The 26,188-nt window shown below is 43.8% G+C and overlaps 2 protein-coding genes across 2 annotated transcripts in view; both read right to left on the reverse strand.

The window, feature by feature from the left end:
- The window catches only part of LOC309493551 (uncharacterized protein), a 117,428-nt gene that overhangs the window by 32,686 nt on the left and 58,554 nt on the right, over positions 1-26,188 (reverse strand). The window contains exons 36-46 of the mRNA XM_082191128.1: positions 24,806-25,653; positions 24,261-24,724; positions 23,965-24,192; positions 22,109-22,114; positions 21,923-22,026; positions 21,312-21,626; positions 20,437-20,763; positions 20,019-20,333; positions 19,526-19,849; positions 19,132-19,449; positions 18,058-18,354 (exon numbers count right to left, since the gene is read on the reverse strand). Coding sequence (XP_082047254.1) covers positions 18,058-18,354; positions 19,132-19,449; positions 19,526-19,849; positions 20,019-20,333; positions 20,437-20,763; positions 21,312-21,626; positions 21,923-22,026; positions 22,109-22,114; positions 23,965-24,192; positions 24,261-24,724; positions 24,806-25,653 — 3,546 coding nt within the window. The remainder of the gene's footprint in view (positions 1-18,057; positions 18,355-19,131; positions 19,450-19,525; positions 19,850-20,018; positions 20,334-20,436; positions 20,764-21,311; positions 21,627-21,922; positions 22,027-22,108; positions 22,115-23,964; positions 24,193-24,260; positions 24,725-24,805; positions 25,654-26,188) is intronic.
- LOC309493545 (uncharacterized protein) lies at positions 7,533-17,768 on the reverse strand (the record flags this gene model as incomplete). The annotated part of the gene is made up of 10 exons (XM_082191121.1): positions 7,533-7,814; positions 7,939-8,001; positions 8,207-8,269; positions 15,501-15,560; positions 15,657-15,734; positions 16,097-16,153; positions 16,277-16,336; positions 16,901-16,984; positions 17,083-17,277; positions 17,381-17,768. Coding segments are annotated over 10 exons (1,098 nt in total), but the record flags the coding sequence as incomplete, so codon positions are not given.

Genomic DNA, 26,188 nt, shown 5'->3' on the forward strand with positions numbered 1-26,188 from the left:
GCTGAAGAAACGACTGTCACTCACGTCTGGCGGAGGCTGATCTGGCGATATGTCCTCCTGAAGACTCGAAAGTGAGCAGCGTAACGTTAATCCAACCGAACTGTGTCAGTGCAGAGATCGCGAGAAGCGAATGTCAACTGAGGAATAGCAGCGCGCCTGACAGCTATATGCCTTAGGTAAGGGGGTGTGGCCTTACCTGGCATTGGCTGCGCGCTTCTGTCTGTCTAGCCAGACTTGGTGCAATTGGATGCTTCTGCAGAGGTCAGGTACGGATGCCCTTCCCATAGGTGGATCTCGAAACGAGATGATGAAAGAGAACACTTTTTCAGGTAAGAGCTGTAATTCTGTATTTACGAATTTCTCTCTAGTCTATAAGAACTTAGCTATAATTTATTAAGTTAGTAATAATTTTAGTTTGAGGCTTCATGAAATCAGTATTTCATCATGTATTTAGTTTAATGTCACAAATTACACAGAGCCCTAACATTTAACTTTTATAACACTGATGAGGTTAATAGCAGGATGCGTCAACCTTTATGTCTGTCAATCATGTAAAAGTTCATTTAAATTGTTTCTTTATTGAAATAAAAAATATAAACTAATTGATGCCCCCTCATTCAAACCTTAGCAACTTCAACTTGTGATCAAACTGGAAATTTCACCACAGAAACCTCTTCCTGTTCCCCCTTGACACTGTGGTGGTGGGACAGTTCTGCTCACCAATAATGTCAGCAGTGATGACGACTAACACTTCTCAAAGTCTTAACATTCCTAAAGACGAAAAGGATTGCTGATGTGTTGCACTCTCTCTGTTTCTTTCAGCTGGGACCCACAGCAGGCATTCAGTACAAGACAATAAATTATGTTTCCTGAATTAATCAGCATAATTCCCTGTATTGGATCTAGCTTTGGATTGTACATGATCCTGACCTGTTGAAAGACGGTCAAGGTAAGCAGCGCTGGAATCATGTCAGAGATCGGACACGTTAGAGACACACGGGTCACCAGCAGTGGCTCAGACCAGGATGAGAAGCAGCCGAAACCGCAGCCAAGGAAAAGTGTGAAGAAGAACGCAGGATGGGGACACATTGCTATGTTGGACAAAATAGAGGACTTCTTTCAGATCTGTGACAGCGAGGGAAAAGGCTTCATCACACGCACTGATATGAGGGTAAAGTAGGGGTCCTTAACTTTACAGGTCCTTCACCACAATATTTGTATTCCTTAATGATTATTACATGATTTACTTTTACATCTGCCATGGTTTTGGAATAATACAGCTCTGTATTCAAATTACGTTTTTGTATTATTATTTTTAGCTTTGTATGGCCAAAGTTTTTTGTATTTATTAAAATGCTTAGGGTGCATATGTTGCTGTTACAGTTCAGGCAAAGAAAGAGGATTAGAGAACCTAAATTGTAGCAGTCTTACTTTTATTTACAAAAATGAAAACAAAGATAATCCAAAACACTGGAATTGTAGGAACAGATAAACATATCAGTTTCTGCTTTTATTCAAATACAACACAGGAAAAATGAACTGCAGCAATCTGAGAGCTTAAATACACAGGCTAAATGAGGAACCAAACCAGACACAGGTGAACATAATTAACCAATGAGTAACCATAGTAACACAGGACAAGGAAACAGGAGCTAAACACAGGAAGGAAACACAACAGAAGAGTCCACAAACAGAACATTTTTTAGGACTATTTAAAAGGATTTGTTATTTATAATGCAGGCGCGTAGCCAGTAATGGGCCAGGGCGGCACTGGCCCGCCCACATTACTCACTGGCCCGCCCAGGCAAGTTTGATAAAAAATACATTTTTAGTTTATTTTTATTATTCAAATGTATTTAAGAAAATATATTAATATAAACCCGATTTATTGTTGACTGGTGTGTGTGTGTTTAATTTGTTTTCCGAATAAAATGGAATTGTTAAAGCAAGTTGTAGAAAGCCTCGCTCCGGAACGTTGGCCTAATTGGTTGCTATGGTTGCTAGGGCGACAGGAAGACTCTCTGAGCGGCGGGCTCTGGCGGCCTTTAGCCAATGTATAACATCGCCACAATAATGGCTAAACAAGTTTCTTTAATGTTTTATTTTAAAAAATTAATAAAAAAAAGAGTTGAGGAAGAAGACACGCCATCTGCCGAGTCCACCCAGCCCAGTTCTTCAGACTCATTAACCCACAAGAAGGCTAGTCAGGCGCTGGTGGCGGCCGCCGCTCTCTCCCTGGCGGCAGTGCCAGTGCTCTCTCCCGGTCAGCCTGGCGCAGGTTTACCCGCCGATCTAACTGAAATGTATGAACCACCTTCACAACCCAATCTGAAGGTATTTCCCTGCACTGTCAAGAATAGAAAATCAAGGAGCTTCTCATCAAAGTGGTATGGACAGTTTTCTTGGTTGTATTTTTTGTAGTTGCTATTTTTTTGGCACAAAAGCTTAATTTCCACCAGGCTGATTGCATTGTATATGGTTGATTTAACAGAAATTAGGGAGTGTGTTGTTATTTATTTCAAACCGTGCTCTGCTGAGAGTTTTCATTATTTGAATTTCTTTTACTGTTAGCCTACTTTATTTTCAGGTGAACTGTCTTTGCACTGCTGACTAACCTGAATAAAATAGACAGGTTATTGTCTATGCTGGTGGTTTGTCCAGCCTTTATTGAGCTCTGTTGGTTGAACTTGATGATTAAACAGTGTTTTGTTATTGCCTTTGCCGAATATTGCAAAATAAAAGTGTAACTGTTTTTGCAGTTTGTCTATTCTTTTTTCTACTCTCTAAGGTTTAATTATTATTTAAGTCATATTTTTTCTAAAAAAAAAAACTATAGGCCCACTCACTTTTTCAATGGCCCGCCCAAAATACAATTTCTGCCTACGCCACTGTTATAAAGTTCTATTAGTACAAAATAGACAAATCAGAATATCTAGATGGCAGAAAATAGTGTTAATGATGTCATTTTTCCATCTGTTTCTTGAGTATTTAATCATATACCATCATTCTCTCTATCTTAGAGGCTACACAAAGAATTGCCACTCACTGCTGAGGAACTCGAGAACGTTTTTGACAAAAAAATGGATACCTGACCATGGGAGAGTTTTCCTCTGGATTCAGTCAAGAGGATCTATTTAAAACTATTTTGTTATTTGGTACATATTTACAGCACAGCAAATTACACTTTTACAAGGTGTATCTGGAACTGTTCCAGCCACAGGTAAGAAAATCTGACCAAAAGAGCAAAGTACTTACTAAACAATACCATGAAAATATTGTGTGTTTTAGATATACTTACCATGGTTCATAAATAGCCTATGGTACAATCATTCAGACTATGGTATAGGCTATAGTTACTATTAGCTATTGTCATTACTGGTACTGCAGTAGACTACTTTTTAACTTATTAACTGATTTTAAATTACCATAATTTGTATTAGATTATACACAACCTGCAATACCATCTCTTTTGTCATTATTGGAACAAAAGAACAAAAGAACAAAAAAAATCTTTACCTGTACAGGATTACCATGTATTGGCTTTGGCACCAGGGAACCATAGACAGATTGTTCACAACCAGTGATATATATACAGTGAGGAAAATAAGTATTTGAACACCCTGCTATTTTGCAAGTTCTCCCACTTGGAAATCATGGAGGGGTCTGAAATTGTCATCGTAGGTGCATGTCCACTGTGAGAGACATTATCTAAAAAAAAAAAAAATCCAGAAATCACAATATATGATTTTTTAACTATTTATTTGTATGATACAGCTGCAAATAAGTATTTGAACACCTGTCTATCAGCTAGAATTCTGACCCTCAAAGACCTGTTAGTCTGCCTTTAAAATGTCCACCTCCACTCCATTTATTATCCTAAATTAGATGCACCTGTTTGAGGTCGTTAGCTGCATAAAGACACCTGTCCACCCCATACAATCAGTTAGAATCCAACTACTAACATGGCCAAGACCAAAGAGCTGTCCAAAGACACTAGAGACAAAATTGTACACCTCCACAAGGCTGGAAAGGGCTACGGGGAAATTGCCAAGCAGCTTGGTGAAAAAAGGTCCACTGTTGGAGCAATCATTAGAAAATGGAAGAAGCTAAACATGACTGTCAATCTCTCTCGGACTGGGGCTCCATGCAAGATCTCACCTCGTGGGGTCTCAATGATCCTAAGAAAGGTGAGAAATCAGCCCAGAACTACACGGGAGGAGCTGGTCAATGACCTGAAAAGAGCTGGGACCACCGTTTCCAAGGTTACTGTTGGTAATACACTAAGACGTCATGGTTTGAAATCATGCATGGCACGAAAGGTTCCCCTGCTTAAACCAGCACATGTCAAGGCCCGTCTTAAGTTTGCCAATGACCATTTGGATGATCCAGAGGAGTCATGGGAGAAAGTCATGTGGTCAGATGAGACCAAAATAGAACTTTTTGGTCATAATTCCACTAAACGTGTTTGGAGGAAGAAGAATGATGAGTACCATCCCAAGAACACCATCCCTACTGTGAAGCATGGGGGTGGTAGCATCATGCTTTGGGGGTGTTTTTCTGCACATGGGACAGGGCAACTGCACTGTATTAAGGAGAGGATGACCGGGGCCATGTATTGCGAGATTTTGGGGAACAACCTCCTTCCCTCAGTTAGAGCATTGAAGATGGGTCGAGGCTGGGTCTTCCAACATGACAATGACCCAAAGCACACAGCCAGGATAACCAAGGAGTGGCTCTGTAAGAAGCATATCAAGGTTCTGGCGTGGCCTAGCCAGTCTCCAGACCTAAACCCAATAGAGAATCTTTGGAGGGAGCTCAAACTCCGTGTTTATCAGCGACAACCCAGAAACCTGACTGATCTAGAGAAGATCTGTGTGGAGGAGTGGGCCAAAATCCCTCCTGCAGTGTGTGCAAACCTGGTGAAAAACTACAGGAAACGTTTGACCTCTGTAATAGCAAACAAAGGCTACTGTACCAAATATTAACATTGATTTTCTCAGGTGTTCAAATACTTATTTGCAGCTGTATCATACAAATAAATAGTTAAAAAATCACACATTGTGATTTCTGGATTTTTTTTTTTTTAGATTATGTCTCTCACAGAAAGTGGACATGCACCTACGATGACCATTTCAGACCCCTCCATGATTTCTAAGTGGGAGAACGTGCAAAATAGCAGTGTGTTCAAATACTTATTTTCCTCACTGTATATACACAGACACGTACACACACACAGACATAGGCTATATTATATATGCATATAGGCTACTGTATATGCACACACATTAATCGTGATTGACAGATTTTTACAGCACTTAACAGTACTGCTAGCCTACTCCTTTCTGTAAATAAGTCTGAAAATGAGAAGCTTTGTTATAATAGCAGAAATAGGCCTATGGGATTATTTTTCTGCCACAATTATGCGCGTGCAAGATCATATTTTGAGCGTGCAAAATGGCATTCAGCATGCGCGTGAACTGAGTTTTACAGATAAATGTTCGTCTCGCAAATCAAGTATTTCGAACGAACGAAAACCAATTTTGCTTTTAAAATAAGTTTATTCGGATGTGCGCAGACGTTCCCTTTCACATGCGCAATGTTTCACTTGCTTGCTCTCCCCTGATAGAATATAGGCTAACAGTTACTACTATTTTTCACAGTCATCTTTTTACTTAAAGCCCGGGGTAAAGCAAAGAAAACGACAACTTACCTCAACAAGGAGACAGCTAATGGATGGTATAAGCCTATACTCATCTCTTAGTGGAGGTGGGAAAACAAGCTCTATGAACCACAGGATTTCTTATATAAACATTTAAATGCAAAAGAAAAGGGAGTTGAATGAGAGTTGGTTGTTCTTTTTATTGTACGTTTTCAATTTAAAATGTTTGCGATTTTAACATAGGTCTAAGTACATGTTTAAATGTTTTGCCAATTGCTTGATCAACTTAATATATAAACCTGTATAAGGAATGCATTGAATGCTTTGTTTTGTCTTGTGTTTAAACGTGAATACGTCTATAAACGAGTGTATAACTGTACTAAAGAGAATCGCAATGCTGACAAAACTTTTTTATATATAAAAGTTGGTGATAACTTTTTGAATTTGAAATAAAAATAGTGAATAAATGTTGTGTTTGTGGTATACAGCCGCGGATCAGTTGCGCACTGCAAACGCAGCATAGCCAGATGTGAAAGCACAATAGCGCATACACACTGCACACGGAGTGTGTGTGAAACAGGCGTTAGATATGTAATCTTTGCATTAATGATGAAAAACGTTCATACCATTTTCTAAAGAAAATATATAACATGTTTAATGAATTGCAATAATGTATGAATATCTGTTTGAATAACGTAATAGATCTGTAATAATCCATAATAAAGGACTAAAATTTGAATGTATTCTGTTTTAATCTCATCTCTGTCTCATGCTTCATCAGGTCAGGGGTTTGCCTTCAAAAGGAAGGAGAAAGGAAGGCATGAATACAACAAACTTCTTCGAAAGGAGAGAAAGAAAAATCAAGCATCAAAAGTTCAGTTAGAGGAGAAATATCCCGAGCATCTGAGACATCTGTACCTGGCTGAAAAAGAACAACTAGATGAAGAAGAAAAGGAGAAAAAGAAGAAAAGATGTGAAGAAAGAGCACTGGATAAAGAGAGTCAGATGATGAACTAAACATGGATTACACACGCATCACACACATGACCAGCGTCGGCCAATAGTGAGCCTACGTGTGACGTACAACACAGACGCGCTACGCTATTACACTACATGAACTCACTCGAGGCCCAGAGAGAAGGAAATGAATAGTGGAATAAAGTCGTTATTTTTGTTTACTTTTTGCGCACAAAAAGTATTCTCGTCGCTTGATAAACTTAAGATTGAGCCACTGTAGTCACATGGACTACTTTGATGATGTCTTTATTGCCTTTCTGGACAAGGACAGTATACCGTACATACATTTTGAATGGAGGGACAGAAAGCTCTCGGACTAAATCTAAAATATCTTAAACTGTGTTCCGAAGATGAACGGAGGTCTTACGGGCTTGGAACGACATGAGGGTGAGTCATAAATGACAATTTTCATTTTAGGGTGAACTAACCATTTAAAGACTGACTTAAAAACTGTTTCAACTTGTTTAAAGCATTTTAAAGTAAAACTGCACCATCACACAATAAAATGTGCAGTTTAGGTGAGTGTTTTTTTTATTTTATTTTTTTATACATAATCTGTATAACTGTGTCTTTAAAGTATATATTTTTTTTTAAATAAAAGGTTACATAAAGTTAATTCAAGCTGACAGCACACAAGAAATACTATTACTATGGCAGTAAATTTATGGAAAAATGTGATGCCTAATAATAATTTATTGAGTGGTAAATCCATTGTATCATTATAGTTAGGTAGATAATGCTGTCAGCTGAACTCCCTAACAGTTTTTTCAACAACTTTAAATGTTTATAGTGTTTTGCATCATTTTCTTATTTCCTCAAACTGCTTTTTAAAATATATTGTGACAAATGTAATGAATAAATTGTATCTTTTGTTTATTAGGTGAAAAATATTGATATTAAAATAAAATAATAATAGGCCAAATATTAAAATACAAATACTACAAAATTTGTTGCAATACATGTAACCTGTTATAGAAAAATATTTCAGATAACAAAAACATGAATCTTTAACAGCAGTTTAAGAAACCCCCATATCTCCAGGAACTGTAATATGATTTGATGAAGAGGCAGTGGGTGTGGTCAGTGAGTCATATGGCTCCTCCCTCTTTATTTGACTCCTCCTCCACATCATCATAGTCTGTTTTTAAAATCAAAAGCAAACTGATCATTTTCATTGTAATATTTACATCAAGATGTAGTTTAAATGAGAAACATAAAAAATAAAAAATAATATATGCTATAGAAAGGTTACAATAACCTACCCAACAGGTTCCTCTCATCTTCATTGCTGTTCTTCACATCATCATACTCCTCCTGATCTCCCTCTGATTCACATGTGAAATAAAAACCTCACATTGTAGTTTGTAAATCAGCTTGTGTCATTAATGATGTTATTGATCTCTTTCACCTCATGACTGTCTGAGATTATTAGATTTACTCCTGATAAAGTCGTGATGATTCATTAATGGTAGAAATGTTCAATATTAGTGGGTGAAGGGTGATAATGAAATGCAGTTCTGTGTGACTCACCTTTTACTTCTTGAAAGATCTGTTCATTAATGATGACATCATCATAATGCTCTGGTGTGTCCACTACACATGAACATATAGACAGAACAAACATTGCATTATATCTTACAGTGTAATGGGTTCTCTTACGAGAGGTCTCTCGTACTGCGTAAGATATCTTACGCTAGGGGAAAATCCTTTTTCCGCGAGATATTGAAGCCAAAAATTATCCTTAATTTTGTAATAATGCAAAACGCGTTGCGGCAGCATGCAGACATAGGCGAGGCAGCTCGCGCGCCTATTGGCTGCTCTGCGGCAACTGCAGCAGCCTATCGAGCGAGGCTTGGCGTGACGCCAGACCCAATGAGGGTGCTTCGTGCCCGCTGCGTCACGTCCCGCCGAAACGGGCGTGGTCTAGGCCTATAAATACCGCTCGCAGGCAGCTATTATGGTCGCACCGCCTTCCTTGCCTTCCTGCTGCGCTTTCCGGCGCTTATATCCTTTGATTACTCTGTACTCTGTGTGTGTGTGTGTGTGTGTGTGTGTGTGTGTGTGTGTGTGTGTGTGTGTGTGTGTCGCCGCCGTGACACACATTCTAAAAGAGCTAGCGTCTTTTTCAAGATGCCTTCCTGCGGCTCGTGCAGAGCCACACTCAGTGACGGGGACCGCCACGTTGTTTGCGTTTCCTGCCTGGGTGAGGAACATGCAGTTCTCGCGCTCGCTGACGGCGGCTGCCCTCACTGCGAGCTGATGACCATGGCGACTCTGAGGACTCGCCTGGCTTTCTTCACCGAGACTGCTCCCCCGCCCGCCGCGGTGTCGCGCCGTAAAAAGCACCGTGCCCAGCGGGTCCCGGAACCTTCCCCCAGCTGCCAAAGCTCGCCGGTTCGCCCGCCTGCTTCACCGGCTTCGTCAGCTTCTCTTCCTGACGGACAGCGGCCGCTGTCTGCCGCCGCTTCCGTCGACATCGCTGACGAGGAAGCCCTGCTGTGAGAGGGTGATTCCTGCTCTATCCTGGCGTCAGGCAGTGAGGATTGGGCGGGCTCTGAGGATCTCGCGCCCCCTGCCCGCACATCGTCAGGCAAGAGAGCGTCCATCGAGACGGAGCTCATGCGGATACTCGCACAGGGGTCTTCGCCCGAGCAGCCCGCTCACAACCAGCTGGATGGCTTTTTCCTGCCTGGGGAGCGCGCTTCGCCTGCGTCCAAACCAGCGCCCTTTCTTCCTGAGCTACACGAAGAAGTCGCTAAGTCTTGGAAGTCTATTCAGCTAGAGTGCGTCCTGCTGTTTCTTTGGCATTCTCTACAGTTGACGATGCCAAGAACAGGGGATACCTTTCGCTGCCGCCTGTCGAAGAGGCGATAGCGGCCCACTTATGTCCGCCCTCCGCTGGACGGCCCTACCCTCTAAAGCAGTGGTTTTCAAACTGTGGGTCGCGACCCACTTGTGGGTCACACAGTGAGAAAAGGTGGGTCGCACAAAGGCACTTAGCTGCAGCTAAATTTACGTTACGATGAGTGAAACAAAACCACTCCGATTAATGACCAAACGACTATGAGTTTTAGCGCCCGCCAAAGTGTTATTTGATCGCTGAGTAATGTAGATGAACTGCTGCGCTTGTGACAGAGTCACAGTGCATGTTTAACTGAAAGAACGAGCAAAGAGAGTACTCGGTCGCGCGCGCGCGCTCTCTCTCTCTATTCGGAGCCAGGCGAAAGTGTAAAAAAGACTTTGCCGTCTCCAAACTAAGCGCTGTCTTGCTCTCTCTCCCTCGCACATATTAATCAAAATAAATCGACACGGTGGTAAAAGGTCGGAAGACCAAAGTTTCATGTGGAGCATTCAGAGATTTTTTTTTTTCTTCCTCAATTACCGCTGGGTATGAATTGTGCTAAATAAGTTGTTGCCTTATCTTCTCTGAAAAGCGTCCCAGACATTCAGCTGACATAAAACAACACTTTAATTAAACGAAAAAAACTATCCAGTGATGAAATGTTTTCTGTGTTGACACAAATCTTGGATGTCTATGTCCTAACTGCTGGGATAATCACACAACGCGCATGACACATCCAATTCTCAAACTAATTACTTCTTTGATTTTAATGAATGGACAACTGATCTTTCCAACAGTGAACTCAGGAGACGTTTGAATCAGTAACACTTTACAATAAAGTTCTATTTATTACATAAATTACATAAAAAGTACAGTTTGTTTACTCAAGCTTTAAAATAAATAAAACCCCTTGTTTTTTTTTTGAAAAGCATATGACTACATTTTTCCACACAGTGCTATCAAGAATCGATAAGAGAATCGTTAAAGAATCGGATCGATAATCAGAATCGTCAGTGGCATTATTATTATTGATAAAATCTTATCATTTCCCATCCCTATGTGAAGACGGTAAAATTATAATCAAACATTAAAGAACATACATGTTTTTAAAAGTTTTTTTTAAGAGTTAAAAGTTTAAAATATTTTGCTAACATGAAGGCTTGTCACTGTCAGTCTTTTTACATCAGTGCCTTCACAGACAAGCCTTCACTAGGGAATGCAGATTAAGACCATCAGCATGCATTGATTAATCCCATGGCATGTAGCAAAAAAAAAAAAAAGTGCGACCAAATCATGCTGGTGCGACCAACTGAGAAAGTTGGTAGCACCAGTGCAAGTGGGTCTTGAGATTGATTATACTTGTCTAGGTGGGTCCTAGAACGAAAAAGTTTGGGAACCCCTGCTCTAAAGCTTGCCGCACAACGTCAAGCCTGCTCCGCCGCGCTTTCTCCGCCGCCGGGCAAGCTGCGTCAGCGCTGCACACCATGGCCACGTTACAGATCTTCCAGGCCGATCTCCTCCGAAAGCTGGATGAGAAAGGACCTGACGCGATCTGCGTGCCGGACTTAAGAATCGCCACGGACCTCGCTCTCCGTGCCACTAAGTCCGCAGCGCAGGCCATTGGACGGAGTATGGCCTCTCTCACTGTGACCGAGAGACACCTGTGGCTGACGCTCTCAGAAATGGGCGAGTCCGAGCGCACCGCGTTCCTCGACACCCCGCTTTCTCCCGCTGGCCTCTTTGGATCCTCCGTCAAGGATTTTGCGGAGAGATTCGCAGAGGTACAGAAAGCGTCACAGGCTATGAAGCACTTCCTCCCGAAGCGCTCCAGCTCTGCAGCAGGCCGTGCGAAACCGTCTGCTCAGAGCTCACAGCCCCAGCCACCGTCCACTGCCGCCACTTCGCAGCGCCGCCAGGCCCGAAGCGCGAGACCACGCTCCCGCTCATCCAGCCGCCGCCCCGCCATGCGTGGCCCGCGACCTAGGATTGTGGTAAAGCCCGAGGCCCCGAAGTCGTCCTAGCACGCCTAGGAAAACGACGGTGTTCAAGTCCCGCTGCGGCCGGACTCACGCCAAAGTTATTCGCTCGTCCAGTTCCAGCAAATGTGACTGTTCCAGTGTTTTCTGCAGCCAACAAGCCGGTTCTGTCACCCGCTTGCCTGCACACAAATGCCGTTTTCACGGCTACCCAGATAAATCCCCAAAAGAGTGTATTTTCTGGTGTCCCGGCCACGGCCGATGGTGTCTCATGTGTAGTAAGAATGCCCACTGCCCAGTACCCATCTCTACACACAAGCACAGCCTGTCACACAGGGCCCGCGCACATAAAATCGACTCAGATCGGTTGCGCTTCAAACGTGGTAAATGTGCCCACTACCCAGTGCTCACAAACACCACGTTATGCATGTCTCACGGTTTCTGTAAAAACGAAACCAGCGTGCATTCGCTTCACTCAAGCGAACAATGCTTTCGGTGTGATAAATGTGCCCGCTGTCCCGCGCCCACATCCACACACAGACATGACAGTTCCTACGGGACTCGCCCAGCCCTCCCCCTCGCGGTTGACCGCCGCAGAGGAGTCGAGCGCGGGAAATCTGCCCCCTGTTATCAGCGCGCCCCATGCCTCAAATGTCACGAGCGCGACGCTTGTGTTACAGCACACCGTAGCTTCTCCATCGCTGAGCGAGCGGAGCGCGCTTCGTATTCAACCCCTAGCTATTCATGCAGACGCATGGGCAAAGCTGCCCGGGGTTTCGAAGTGGGTGCTGGACATTATAAAAAGAGGCTATTCGCTACAGTTTCGCCGACGCCCTCGCCGCTATACGGCGCGCGTCGAGACCACGGTAAAAGCAGAAGTAGCACATTTACTTCGAGCCGAAGTGGCGAAACTATTGAACAAAGGGGCCATAGAGCCTCTCAAGTTCAGAGCGAAGGAGGGCTAGACAGCAGATACTTCCTGGTACCGAAAAAAGACGGGGGTCTCAGACCCATACTCGATCTAAGGCAACTGAACAGAGTGCTTGTGAAGCGACAGTTCAGGATGCTCACGACCAGACAAATCCTCGTGCAGATTCGCCGAGGAGACTGGTTCGTGTCAATAGATCTGAAAGACGCGTATTTTCAAATACAGATAGCGTCACGTCACAGGCGATATTTGAGATTCGCCTTCGAGGGCCAGGCATATCAGTACACAGTCCTGCCGTTCGGTTTATCCCTGGCACCCCGTACATTTACGAAGTGCATGGATGCGGCGCTCGCACCCCTCAGAATGAGGGGCGTGCGAGTACTGAACTATTTGGACGATTGGCTGATTCTAGCGCAATCTCGCTCAGTGCTCATAGAACACACGAGAATTTTACTCGATCACCTCGAGAATTTGGGTCTCAGTGTCAATTGGGCGAAGAGCTCTCTGTCCCCCAGTCAGACGATATCTTTCCTGGGCACAGAGTTGGACTCGCTGTCCATGATAGCGCGACTATCACCACAGCGCGCGGTAGACATTCAGCGTACAGCGAACTCGTTCCGCTGCGCCGCGTCTGTCCCGCTCAAGAAATTTCAGAAGATGCTGGGTCTCATGGCCTCAGCATCGTCAGTGCTCCAGCTGGGCCTGCTCCGCATGCGCCCGCTGCAGTTTTGGCTGAAAGCGCGAGTCCCACGCCAAGCATGGGCATCCGGTCTGCTTCGCCTCAAGGTCAATCAGAAGTGCGTCACAGCTCTGAAACCTTGGAGAGCGGACGACTGGTACCAATCAGGTGTAAGCCTGGGGACTTCCTCGAGGGTGAGAGTGGTGTCCACGGACGCATCCACCTCGGGATGGGGAGCGCTGCTCGAGGGCAGACCGTTCTTCGGCCAGTGGTCAGAACGGGAGAAGCTCCTGCACATAAACTGCCTCGAAATGCTGGCAGTAGACAACGCGCTGACGCGTTTTTGTCCCCAAATAAAAGGACGCCACGTCCTGGTCCGCTCGGACAACATGTCTGTGGTGTCCTACATAAATCGCCAGGGCGGCCTCAGGTCCAGGAGCCTGTACAGGCTAGCAGAACGCCTCCTGGTATGGGCTCAGCGCAACCTGCGCTCGCTCAGAGCAGCACACGTGCCAGGGCTCCTAAATATAGGACCAGACAGACTGTCCAGGAACAATGTTCCGGCAGGCGAATGGTCTCTATACCCACAGACAGTCCAACTGCTGTGGAAGAAATTCGGCAGAGCGGAAGCAGACCTGTTCGTGTCTCAAGAAAACGCTCACTGTCCGGAGAGCAGGGACGCGCTGGCTCATGTATGGCCCCGCCGCCTGCTCTATACTTTTTCCCCCTGTCTCTCTCCTGCCTCAGGTGATAGAGCGGATCAGGGAAGAAGGATGCTCAGTATTGCTTGTAGCACCGTTCTGGGAAAACCAACCTTGGTTCCCAGTTGTGATGCAGTTAGCGAGCACTGCCCCGTGGCCAGTGCCAGTGAGGAGAGACCTCCTCTCTCAGGCCCACGGCTCGATCTGGCATCCTCACCCGGAATTGTGGTCCCTTCATGTCTGGGCCATCAACGGGTACATGTTGAACTCCCTAAGGGAGTATTAAACACGATCACGCAGGCTAGAGCTCCGTCTACGAGACGGCTCTACTCCTCGAAACAGTGTTTTCGGGCTGGTGCACAGCCCGTGGCGTGTCACCCACAGACTGTGGAGTGACGGAGGTGCTTTCCTTCCTACAAGAGCTGTTGGATAAGGGCAGGACCCCTTCCACGCTCAAAGTTTATGTGGCGGCTATGGCAGCGTTCTCAAGAACAACGCTTGATCAGTCAATAGGAAGGAACGATTTAGTCATCCGCTTCCTTAGAGAGGCTAAGAGACTGAATCCTCCCAGACCTCCCTCAGTCCCCGTATGGGACCTTTCTACGGTACTGGAAGCCATGAAAGGTGGACCATTCGAGCCTTTACAGTCGGTTGATCTGAAACATCTGTCTTTCAAGACTGTGTTTCTGCTGGCTCTCGCTTCAGTGAAGCGCATAGGGGACTTACACGCGCTCTCTGTGAGCGCGACGTGCATGGAATTTGGGCCTAATGACTCAAAAGTTATACTCAAACGTAAGCACGGTTATGTTCCGAAATCCCTCAACACACCGTTTAGGGCGCAGGTTATCTCCCTGTCAGCCCTACCGGTCCCTGATGAGGAAAGAGACGCGGGCCTCCTTTGCCCAGTCAGGGCATTACGAGCTTATGTGTCTCGCTCGTCTGTTTTCAGACAGACAGAGCAGCTCTTTGTTTCATTTAGCGGGCGTTCTAAGGGACTAGCTGCGTCGAAACAGAGCCTATCCAGATGGATAGTTGATGCTATAGCGCTGGCATACGCCTCCAAGGGCATGCAGTGCCCGTTGGGTGTCAGAGCGCACTCCACGAGAGGCATGGCCTCTTCGTGGGCCTGGTCGAGTGGGATTGCCTTGCAAGATATTTGTACGGCGGCGGGCTGGGCCTCCCCGTCTACATTTATAAGGTTTTACAACCTAGAGGTTCCCGCCCTGCAGGCCAGGCTGCTGTCGGTCTCATGCGCACGCTCTGGTTGCTTCGAAGATGAAAAACCAGATAATAGCTGCCTGCGAGCGGTATTTATAGGCCTAGACCACGCCCGTTTCGGCGGGACGTGACGCAGTGGGCGCGAAGCACCCTCATTGGGTCTGGCGTCACGCCAGGCCTCGCTCGATAGGCTGCTGCAGTTGCCGCAGAGCAGCCAATAGGCATGCGAGCTGCCTCGCCTATGTCTGCATGATGCCGCAACGCGTTTTGAATTATTACAAAATTAAGGATAATTTTTGGCTTCAATATCTCGCGGAAAAAGGATTTTCCCCAAGCGTAAGATATCTTACGCAGTACTCGTTCCCTCTTCTAGAGAGAACCGAGGTTACGTTAGTAACCGAGTACGATTTAACCCATAATATAATAAATCACTATAAAAGGATTATGGAAAATACACCAATAACAATAAAAAGTAAATACCATTTTTGATAGAGTTCTGTCCACTGGTCATTACATCATCATAGCTCTCAGGAGTGTATTCTGTAAATTTAACATAAGACAATATATTATGTACATATATACAGATTTTTATATATTTTAAATATTTCTTCCTATTATAGAATAACCGAATGACACCTGTCTCACGATCTGGTTTCAGTCCATCAGTGATGACATCATCATAGTATCCCGGTGTGATTTCCTTCATCATCTCTTCTGCATCAAAACATGTATAATTTGGGCATTTTTTTTAATATTTTGGGAAACAAAATAAATGTAAAATATACAGTTGCAGGTTTTGGGTAATGGATGTTAGCTGTGTCCCAATTCAGAGGCTGTGTCCTCCGGTCATCACATTTGACGGCTGTACCTCATCAAGGATGTCTTATTTAAGAGAAGTAACCGTAATAAAAATTGACTGTTATTCCTCATGAGGTGTAAAATACTGAAATTCCGTTCTTACTTTGCAATCTAACAGTTATTTTTCTTAAATGAGACCGCCTCAATGACGTATGCAGTCTTCAGATGCGACCTCCGGAGGACACAGCCTCTGATTGGGACACAGCAGGATGACTGACCTTTCAGGACACTGCCATTGGTGACATCATCATAATATGCAGTCTTGAACTCTTTTTCTAATAAGATAAAAGTTTTAATATTGTGAACAGTTGAATTAGTGTTAAAATGTGTAAATACATATATATTTTTTTACATTCGTAAATCAAATTATTGATTTTAATCTACTTCAGCTCTCTAACCTGAGAGAAGCTCATCAGCATCTTCATACCCAGAATGCAGTTCTTCAGAGACGAGACTTCCTGTTAAAGGACAGCAGAACAGTCAGAAACATGTTCATCATTCCATACAGACTGAATCCTCATTTCTCATTTGGATCATAAAGCATTGTGTTACTCACAACACAACACAAATATTAATTACTTACATTTTAAAAGCATTAGAGGCAGAAATACCATGTTTTTTGTTTTAGGCCTATTAGCAAACACACATGTATCCTCACATGAACCCATTCCTCACTGCCTTCCAGAAATACACACAGGAAGAGACAAACACACACACCTGCACCTAGACTTAGAAAAATATGAACCCCTCCTTATTACCCTCAAAATACACACAGGAAGAGACACACACACACACACACACACACACACACACACACACACACACACACACACACACACACACACACTCACACACACACACACACACACATATAAACATGCACCTGCAGCTCTGTGGTTTTCTGTGAGGAATTCTCTGGTTTAAAGCCGGAGGTTTAACAGGACTAATAATAGATGAACATCAAGTGTCTGACAGACTCTCTTATTAATCATATTAAATAAGTTTCACGGCTCATGTCTCACCTCTCTGAGTGAAGTGATTTTGTCTGTGATGAATCTCCTCATAAACGGCCTCAGTCGTCGTCCTGTGTCTCCTCTTAGAGAGAGCTGTGAGTGTAGACAGACAAACCTGCTGTCAGTTCACAACACATGACTGATCACACACTGAATAAGACACAATATGACAGTCTCTGGATCTCTCCTACCTCTCCTCATCACTCTGTTCTGCTGAATCAGTATAAGCAGTGGCACTAAGAGCAGTAAGAGCAAAACTCCCAGTACAACCACAGAGAGAGACACTGGAGGAGTTTGTGGAGGAGTGACTGATGTTGAGCGCACTGTCTGAGAAACTGGAGGAGAAGCTGATGTTGTTGTGGCAGGAGTAGTGGACACTGACAAATCTGACAAAACAGACACAAACACATTCAAAATCATGTAAATACACAGTTAGCAGCACTAAAATGATGTGAAAATCACTATTATCAGTCAGTGTTTTGCTCTGACTTGCACAGGTGAGTCCAGCGTGCTCTTTGTGGGAGCAGTCAGTGTGGTTCTTCAGAGAGAGAGGACAGTCCCACAGGTGAATCTCATTCCCTCTGCACTCGACTCTGTTCAGCCACACAACACCTTCACCAGCACCAAAGACTGAATTCCCATCAGCCCTCAGTGCTGCTCCACAACCCAGCTGCCTGCAGACCACCTGAGCATCGCTGATGTCCCACAGATCAGCACAGACTGAACCCCACACAGCGTTATGATACACCTCCAGCCTCCCAGAGCACCGGCCCAAACCTCCACTCAGTCTGAGAGGAACATGATCTAAAACACACACAGCAACATCACTGACCAGCTTCAGGACACCATATACAACAAAACACACAGAAACTGGAGTAAAGATTCATTAATTATGAATGTAAAATAAAAAATTATTCAGTGCACAAATAAAAATTAATATCAGGAAAAAAAAGAAATATAAGCTTATGATAAACTTGCTTGAACACTGTCTCTGGTGAGGAGATGAAGAGTTTGAACATGTCAGACGACTCAAAGGAGACTCACGATTTTCCTCCACTGAAATTTTCAAATTTCAAAACATCACTGAACTGATTATTAGACATAAATAATATTTAACCAAACATGATCATGTCAAACTATCTTAAATCAGTTAAATATCTTCTTACCTGAGCAGGTGATCTTGGCCACTTCATTATCACAGTCATTCTGTCCCCAGGGTGAAGATGGACACTGCCATAGAGTGGAATCATGACGTCGACATTTAAAATAATCAAGCCAATTATGAGACTTCAGTCCCACTAAATAACTGGGTTCACTTCCAGATCTTCCACAGTTCAGCTCTTGACAGATCAGACTCGCTGTGTCTCTGTTCATCTGGTTCCAGCACACATTTCCCCAGGATCCATTGTAGAAAACCTCCACATTCCCTTCACAGCCCTCAGTTAACCTGATCTCTTTAAACTCTAGATGGAAAAGGAAGAGATCAATGCCAACTTTCATGTGAGTCTGTTCATTTGGGATGCAAACCATTAAAGAATTTGACGAATAAATCAATTGACGTTTTTTTTCAGTGCTTTTAAGGTATAAATATTTGCAAATCCATTTCCAAAGGATAAGATCATTTAAATAATAAATATATTTTTTATATGTGAAATATATAATATATATATTTTATATATATATTATATAAAATATATATAAAATGGGGGGGGGGGGGGGGGTATAATGTAATACTCAACCACTTTAAACAAACAAAAATGTGAATAAATGCTACTGACCAAATGCACACTATGTATATTTAGCTACATTTTGTTGTATGAGCATCCAGTCAGTGACTATATTTCAGTCTCAAAGTTAGCAAACTGTATGTTTTTGATTCACTGAACAAAATGTACCCATTTGTTCAGGAATCACTACACTAGTTATGCTGTGTGCTGAGAACCGACTCATTAAAGTCATTCATTCGGACTACATTAGTCACGCTATGCATTTCATGAAGTAATGTTGTGTTGTGGTAACGATAACTATAGTACTTCAGAAAACTCTGTCAGAGCACATAGAAAAGTGCATGTGAAAGAACAGTTATTGGTTCTAATATTTTATATATATTTTCAGAATAAGAACATATTCTCAGTTCCCAACACTGCTGTTGATGTGCATTACGTGAGTGTACTGGATATTATCGGTCACATTGATAGGTTATTGAAATGTTATTATTTAAATTATTCGTTACAAGTTACCTGAGCACACGACTCCTACATCCTCCTTGTGTTGACAGTCATGTTTCCCCCAGCCTGGAGAAGAGCAGTTCCACAGGGACGTCTCATTCCCCTCACACTCCACCTCATCCAGCCATATGGGTCCAGAACCAGAACCAAACCAGGCTGGTACCTGCTGGTTACTGAGGGCCACTCCACACTGCAGCTGTCTGCACACCACATGGGCATCTTTAATATCCCAGGAGTCATCACACACTGTCCCCCATGAGCCGCTGTGAAAAACCTCCAGCCTCCCTGCACAGTCTCCCCCAGAACCCACCAGCCTGATGGACCCGCGACCTGATATTCAGAGAGAGAAAAACACATTATTGATCACTAACAACTGAAGAATCTGCCCAGATGTTGTTGTTCTCACCAAGGCAGGTGATTGACAGCTGTTGTGTGGAGCTGCAGTTGAGAGTTTGTGGAGATCTGCAGTTCCCCAGATGAGCTTCACTCCCAGAGCACTGGAAGCCCGTCACACACTCATGACTGTGTTCAGGACTGGATAAAGAGGAGCCGGAGAAGTTCAGCAGAGAGCCACAGCCCAGCTGTCTGCAGACCACAGAGGATTCAGTGAGACTCCAGGAGTCCAGCAGAACTCTCCTCCAGACCTGATGGATGGAAACTTCCAGCTCCCCCTCACACTGTCTCTCTCCAGACAACCGCACCAGACCGTCACGAACAGCCAGAGAGGAATCTAGAGAGGAGAGCTCATGTTTTATTTGCAAGTTTGGTAATATGCTTTACATTAATACATTTTATAAAAAAATAAATGAACATAAAGAAAACTGAAATATTGCATTTATAGGCCTACTAGTTAGTCTTTCAGGAGCATGAAATCAATGAAGTCAGTAATCTAAACTCACTAGAGCAGACGACTCCAACATCTCGTCTATGAGAACATTCAGCTCGACTCCATGAAGAGACGGAACATTCTGAGAGTTTTGTTTCATTCCCGTCACAATCAAACACATCAGCCCAGATTTCACCACTTCCCTCTCCAAACCAGTCTGATCCCACAACAGATACAGCAATCCCACAATTCAGCTGTCTACAGAGGACACTGGCAGCTCTCATATCCCAGCATGCATCACACACTGTGCCCCATTTACTGAAGTACTGACGCTCAACTCGACCAGAACAGAAGTCAGGACCATTGACCAGTCTGAGGTCAGTGTAACCTGGACAAACAACAAAGAGTTTACTTAAACAGTATTCAAATAAATGTTTAAAAAAGCTTCTTTGCGATTATCTCAATAAGTTGAAATATTTCTGCTTCATTACCAGAACATAACAGTCCAATATCATTCTCATGGGTACAGTTGTTTTTGAGAGAAGATGATGTTGGACAGAAATATATGTGAGACTCATTTCCTCTGCACTGAATCTCTTGTGTCCACATCTGAGCGTCTCCTTTTCCAAAAGCATCTTCTCCCAGCACCTGTACAGGAGCCCCACAGTCCAGCTCTCTACACACAACCTCTGCATCCTGCTGGTCAAAGGCAGCGTCACACACTGTGTACCAGGTGTTCCCACGAAGGACCTCTAGCCTCCCAGAGCACAGGTGAGGTCCATCAACAAGTCTTGTAAACCGTCCGTAGTTTATGGTTTCTGATTATATTGAGAGAGTGCACAGCACAGAAGAACACTTTAATTGGATATGTTATGTCATGTTTATACAGACATAAAACAACAGCAAGTCACTGTCCTTTAATTAATTAATTAATTAATTTGTTCTTTAGGCAATAACACATGTTAATTATTCAACAAATTGCTTATGAAAAGCTCTGAAAACAAATTACAGCAAGTAGTTTTAATATTTGTGGATGAACATTAAAAAAAATTTTGTATAACGCTTTTGTATAAAGCTGTATAGCAGCTTTACAGAAAATGCATGAGTCCACATTACAATTTAGAGTGATCTGTTATCAGAGGTGAGTGACTGTCCAAGTTATGTATTTCAGAAATACAAATCACACAGTTAGCTAATATGTATTAATTTAAACAATGTATTAATTTAAGGCATATACAGTGAGCTCATTGAAGTAATGAATACATGTTGTTAACAAATGATTAGGATATATAGAAAAGTTGAGTATTGGTGCATGTTGAACCATGATCAGTGATGTATTAACAGAGTGATGTATGGAGCCGCTCACCTGTGCATCTGACTCCAGCATCTTCATGATGACGACAGTCATGATCACCCCATCCTCTTGAGCTACAGTTCTTCAGTGTTGACTCTGATCCACTACAGTCCACATCATCCATCCAGATTTGTCCTGATCCTTGTCCAAAGTAAGCATTACGCACAGCCTCTAGAGCCTCTCCACATCCTATCTCTCTACACACCACTGCAGCATCAGTCATATCCCAGCGATCACGACACACTGTTCCCCACTGACCATCATGATGAACCTCCACTCTACCAGAACAGCGACTGTTACCACCAACTAACCTCACAGTCTCAAAATCTGTACATGAAAGAGAGATTTAGCTAGTAGAACATTGCAAAGTTGAGGATATATTCAAAATAATAAAAAATTGTTATGGCAAATTAAATTGGTTGCCTGTAAAAATGTATTATTAAAATTTAATTAGTATTAGATAAATGATAGTGTCATAAGATCTGTTTTCTAGATATTACACAGGCCTCTATTCAGTTTCTAGTGTTATAATATATATATATATATATATATATATATATCATATTAACTGCTCATTTAAACATGTGTAATTTCACCTCATTACTCCCTATTTTTTTACTTACCAGATGTGGTTATAGAGACTATAGAGGAGAGTAAAACGAGTGTCAGAAATCCCTCCATCTTCTTCTGCTCGTCACACTGTTTGTTTGCCTCTGTTTCTCCTCTGCTCCCTCACACACACTGAAGAAACTGGCTCCTGTCAGTCCCCTAAAGAGAGAGAGACTCTCACAGCTGCCAATGACACTCACTGTTCCCTTATTAGACACAACAGAGGAAATCATCAAACACAATCACTGACAAATCACACAGCAGCATTTTTATTTTCTCCATATATATCAATAAAGTGTGAGCGCTGATGAGCGGGACTCCTCCTCCAGTGTGAAGAGACACTTCACAGAGGATAGAATCATATCTTTCATAAGTCAGGATGGAGATAAAGTCACACTAAACTTAAAGGAGATTGATAGAGAAACACTGCAGGTTATATTCAGCATCAAAGCCTGTCACTGCACACAGGAGATACAAGACTGGTGACTGATTTTTGTAAGTCTGATCACTTCAAACACTTGTAACTTAGTAGAAAACAGTAGAAGTAGAACTGTTTTTTCATGAATTATTTGAATAAATGTAACATTTTAATCTCATTGTTTCTGATTAAATTATGCATAATATTAGGCTATACGTCGATTTTACTCTTTTGTTCTTTTATTTAAAAAAAATAAAATTGTATTACACCATAGAATAAACTATATTGTTGCTAAGCTATTCAGATGTGTTTTTATTAAATCAATTAAATACTATCTACATAAATAGGTAAACCGTAGAGAAAAATAAATAACAGCAACGAATGTGCGTTTAATGCTGTATCTGTCCAGTAGATGGCAGCAAAACACCTATTACTGTAAAGACTAGTGTTGCACACGAGGGAGAGTGAACGTATTTCAGGACGGCAATCAATGGTTTTTCGGTAACGTTTTAGATTACAGCCCGGAAAGTAGGCCTACTGCGTTAAGACGAATTTACAGTGTAACTTTTGGTAATTATAGTGTACCTATAAAGTAGGCTACTTACATGTATAGGCCTAAGTAAAAGGGAACAATATGTAAAGTTTGGGGAATAAAGGGGTAACCAGGAGAAAAATATTTAATGTAAGATTGTTGTATCATAATTAGAATAAGTAGACTACCCCTTAGTTATATAATACTTAGCCTACAGTATAAATCATTTTTTAATTCTCCTGGTTCTTACCTCTTTATTCCCCAAACTTTACATATTGTTCCCTTATACTTACATGCAAGTACTTAATAGGTAGGCCTACACTATAATATCACTTTAATTACGCAGTACTTTCCAAGGGCTGTAATCTAAAGCGTTACCAGTTTTTCTTCAGTTATAGCAACATTTATAAGTAACTTGTTTCGTGTAGTAGAGCTCATTTCACTGCACATTGATTTTACACTTTATCTGCTGTTGTAATAGCCTAGTCCTATAGCCTATATGCACAGAGACAGAATGTATGTAGGCCTAATCTAATGACACTCTTTAGCGGGGTTTTATTATAAGGGTTTCCACTGACATTTTTTTTTTTTGATTTGCCCTATAGCCTAATATTGCATATTTGGCCTTTTCATGAGTTAGGTCAGCATGTACATGTCACGGTATCAAATGAGGAGAAGGATTTGCAGGTTAACAGTGTTTAATAAAAACATAAACTCACAGCCGTACACAAAATGATAATCCAAACAGGTGACACAGAGAAGGCAACAGAACAACCAGTGACATCAAACAATGAACCAGCAAAAGACACACAAAGACACAGCTTATATATGCAGGTTAATGGGAAACAGCTGGTGACAAATGATCAATGATTAACAGACAGGAGTATGGGAAATGCAGTTCATGATACATATGACAGTGAGGGGAAGAGACATCTGGTGGCAACTCAGGAAACAACACTAATACAATAACACAAAACAGTCTCACACTGTGACAGTACTCCCCCCTAAAAGGAGTGGCTTCCAGACACTCCATAAGACCAAGCACAAAAGTTCAGGTGGGTGGAGGAACGGAGGTGGATCTGGGGGAGGGATGGAGGGTCTAGAACCCCAGGGCGGGGCCGCAGGCGGTGCAGGGAGCCAGGGCGGGGCCGCAGGCGGTGCCGGGAGCCAGGGCGGGGCTGCAGGCGGTGCCGGGAGCCAGGGCGGGGCCGCAGGCGGTGCAGGGAGCCAGGGCGGGGCCGCAGGCGGGACCAGAGACCAGAACGGCGCTGGAGACCAGGGTGGTGCTGCAGGCATCTCCAGACACCAGAGCCGAGCTGCAACCCATGGTGGTGCTGGCGGTAACAAGAACCTGGGCAAAAAAGCACAAGAGGCCCTATGGGCCAGGTTAGCTAGGGCAGACAGTTCAACTAGCTTGGGGTCGGCCATCTTGGGCCAGGCAGAGAGTTCAAGGAGCTCGGGGACGTCCATCTTGGGCCGGGCAGAGAGTTCAAGAAGCTCAGAATCGGCCATCTTGGGCCAGGCAGAGAGTTCAGAGACCTCGGAGTCATCCATCTTGGGCAGGACGGAGAGACTTTCAGTCGTGACAGGAAGTGCAGTAGACTCATGTTCAGACCTCTCAGCTGTGACAGGAAGTGCAGTAGACTCAGGTTCAGACCTCTCTGCCGTGACAGAAAGTGCAAGAGATTCAGGTTCATATTCCTCAGCCGTGACAGGAGGTGCAAGAGACTCAGGTTCATCTTCCTCAGCCGTGACAGGAAGTACAGTAGACTCAGGTTCAGACCTCTCCGTCGTGACAGGAAGTGCAAGGGACTCCGATTCAGACTTAACGGCCGATTCAGGTTCATGGGCTTGAGAGACATCTTGCTGAACAGAAGAGCAGAAAGCAGACCACACACACCACAGAGCCATGGTAAACACAGGAAATACTGAGTCCAATGAACATACCTCTGGTGCCTTCCTGAGAACAGGTGCAGGCATGATGATAGCCCTCCTTAGAACAGGTGACGCTAAGACAACAGCCATCTGGAGTGTAGGGGCAGGTATAACCCCAGCAGTCTCAAAAATAGGCGTAGGCATAGTGACAGCCATCTTGGGTACTGCTGCTGGCTTGGCGGCGGCCATTTTGAGGGCGGGTGCAGGCTTGGCAGTGGCCCTCGTGAAAACCGGCATCGGGGTTGGAAGGCCAGCCCTCCGCACTGACCCTAATGGAGTCTCTGCCAGACTAGACCTCAGACGCTGGGTTCTGGCATGGATAGGAGAGAAAGGTGAGGCAGCCATCCTGTGAAGTGGCTCTGGTGCGGCAGCCATCTTGTGAAGTGGCTCTGGTGCGGCAGCCATCTTGTGAATAGGCTTGGGTCTCCTCTCCATCTCCCTCTCTCGTGGCCGACGCTCGGGAAAGAGTGAAACAATCATGTCTCTAGCACTCGCTACATCCATAATTGGCTCGGGTGTGGCAGCCATCTTGTGAAGAGGCTCAGGTGTGGCAACCATCTTGTGATATGACTCGGGTGTGTATTCCCGCAGGCCCAGAGTCCCAACACACAACGACCGGTGCGCACTACCTCCCCTCAAAAAATTGCTTGGACGGGGTCTCCTCCCTGACCTCCGAGAAGAATTCACCTTAGTCTTGGAAAAGACCCGAATCATCTCCCCGGTAAGTGCCTTGAAAGAGGCACAGCATGGGTCCCGTCTCTCCCACACCTCTGTTCCCCATGTGGCTGCTGGACCGGTCAGCAGCAGTAGCACGAACGCTACTTTCGATTCCTCAGTTTCGAAAGTCCTGTGCTGCATATCTAGATGCAGAGAACACTGATTAATAAAGTCTTCACATAACTTAGGCTCACCAGCGTATCTCTCAGGGAAGTCCGTGCTAGGCTCCGGCTGACCACTCAACTCCGTGGGGTTGGGGGAAATGGATGGTGTGGGCGACACGGAACCACTCTGCAACAACAGGAGCTGTTGTTGCAAATCCGCCACCCTGGTACTTAGTGCCTCTCTCACCCGCTCCAAGTTGCTCTCCTGTGTCAGATCCATAGCAGTGATACAAAAATAACTCCGGCTACAGATAACTCCTGTGGCTGATAACCCGCTCCTTCCTTAATGGCTGGTTCATTCTGTCACGGTATCAAATGAGGAGAAGGATTTGCAGGTTAACAGTGTTTAATAAAAACATAAACTCACAGCCGTACACAAAATGATAATCCAAACAGGTGACACAGAGAAGGCAACAGAACAACCAGTGACATCAAACAATGAACCAGCAAAAGACACACACAAAGACACAGCTTATATATGCAGGTTAATGGGAAACAGCTGGTGACAAATGAT

This window comes from Leuciscus leuciscus (assembly GCF_965113295.1).
Source record: "Leuciscus leuciscus genome assembly, contig: HAP1_SCAFFOLD_100, whole genome shotgun sequence".
Lineage (NCBI taxonomy): Eukaryota > Metazoa > Chordata > Actinopteri > Cypriniformes > Leuciscidae > Leuciscus > Leuciscus leuciscus.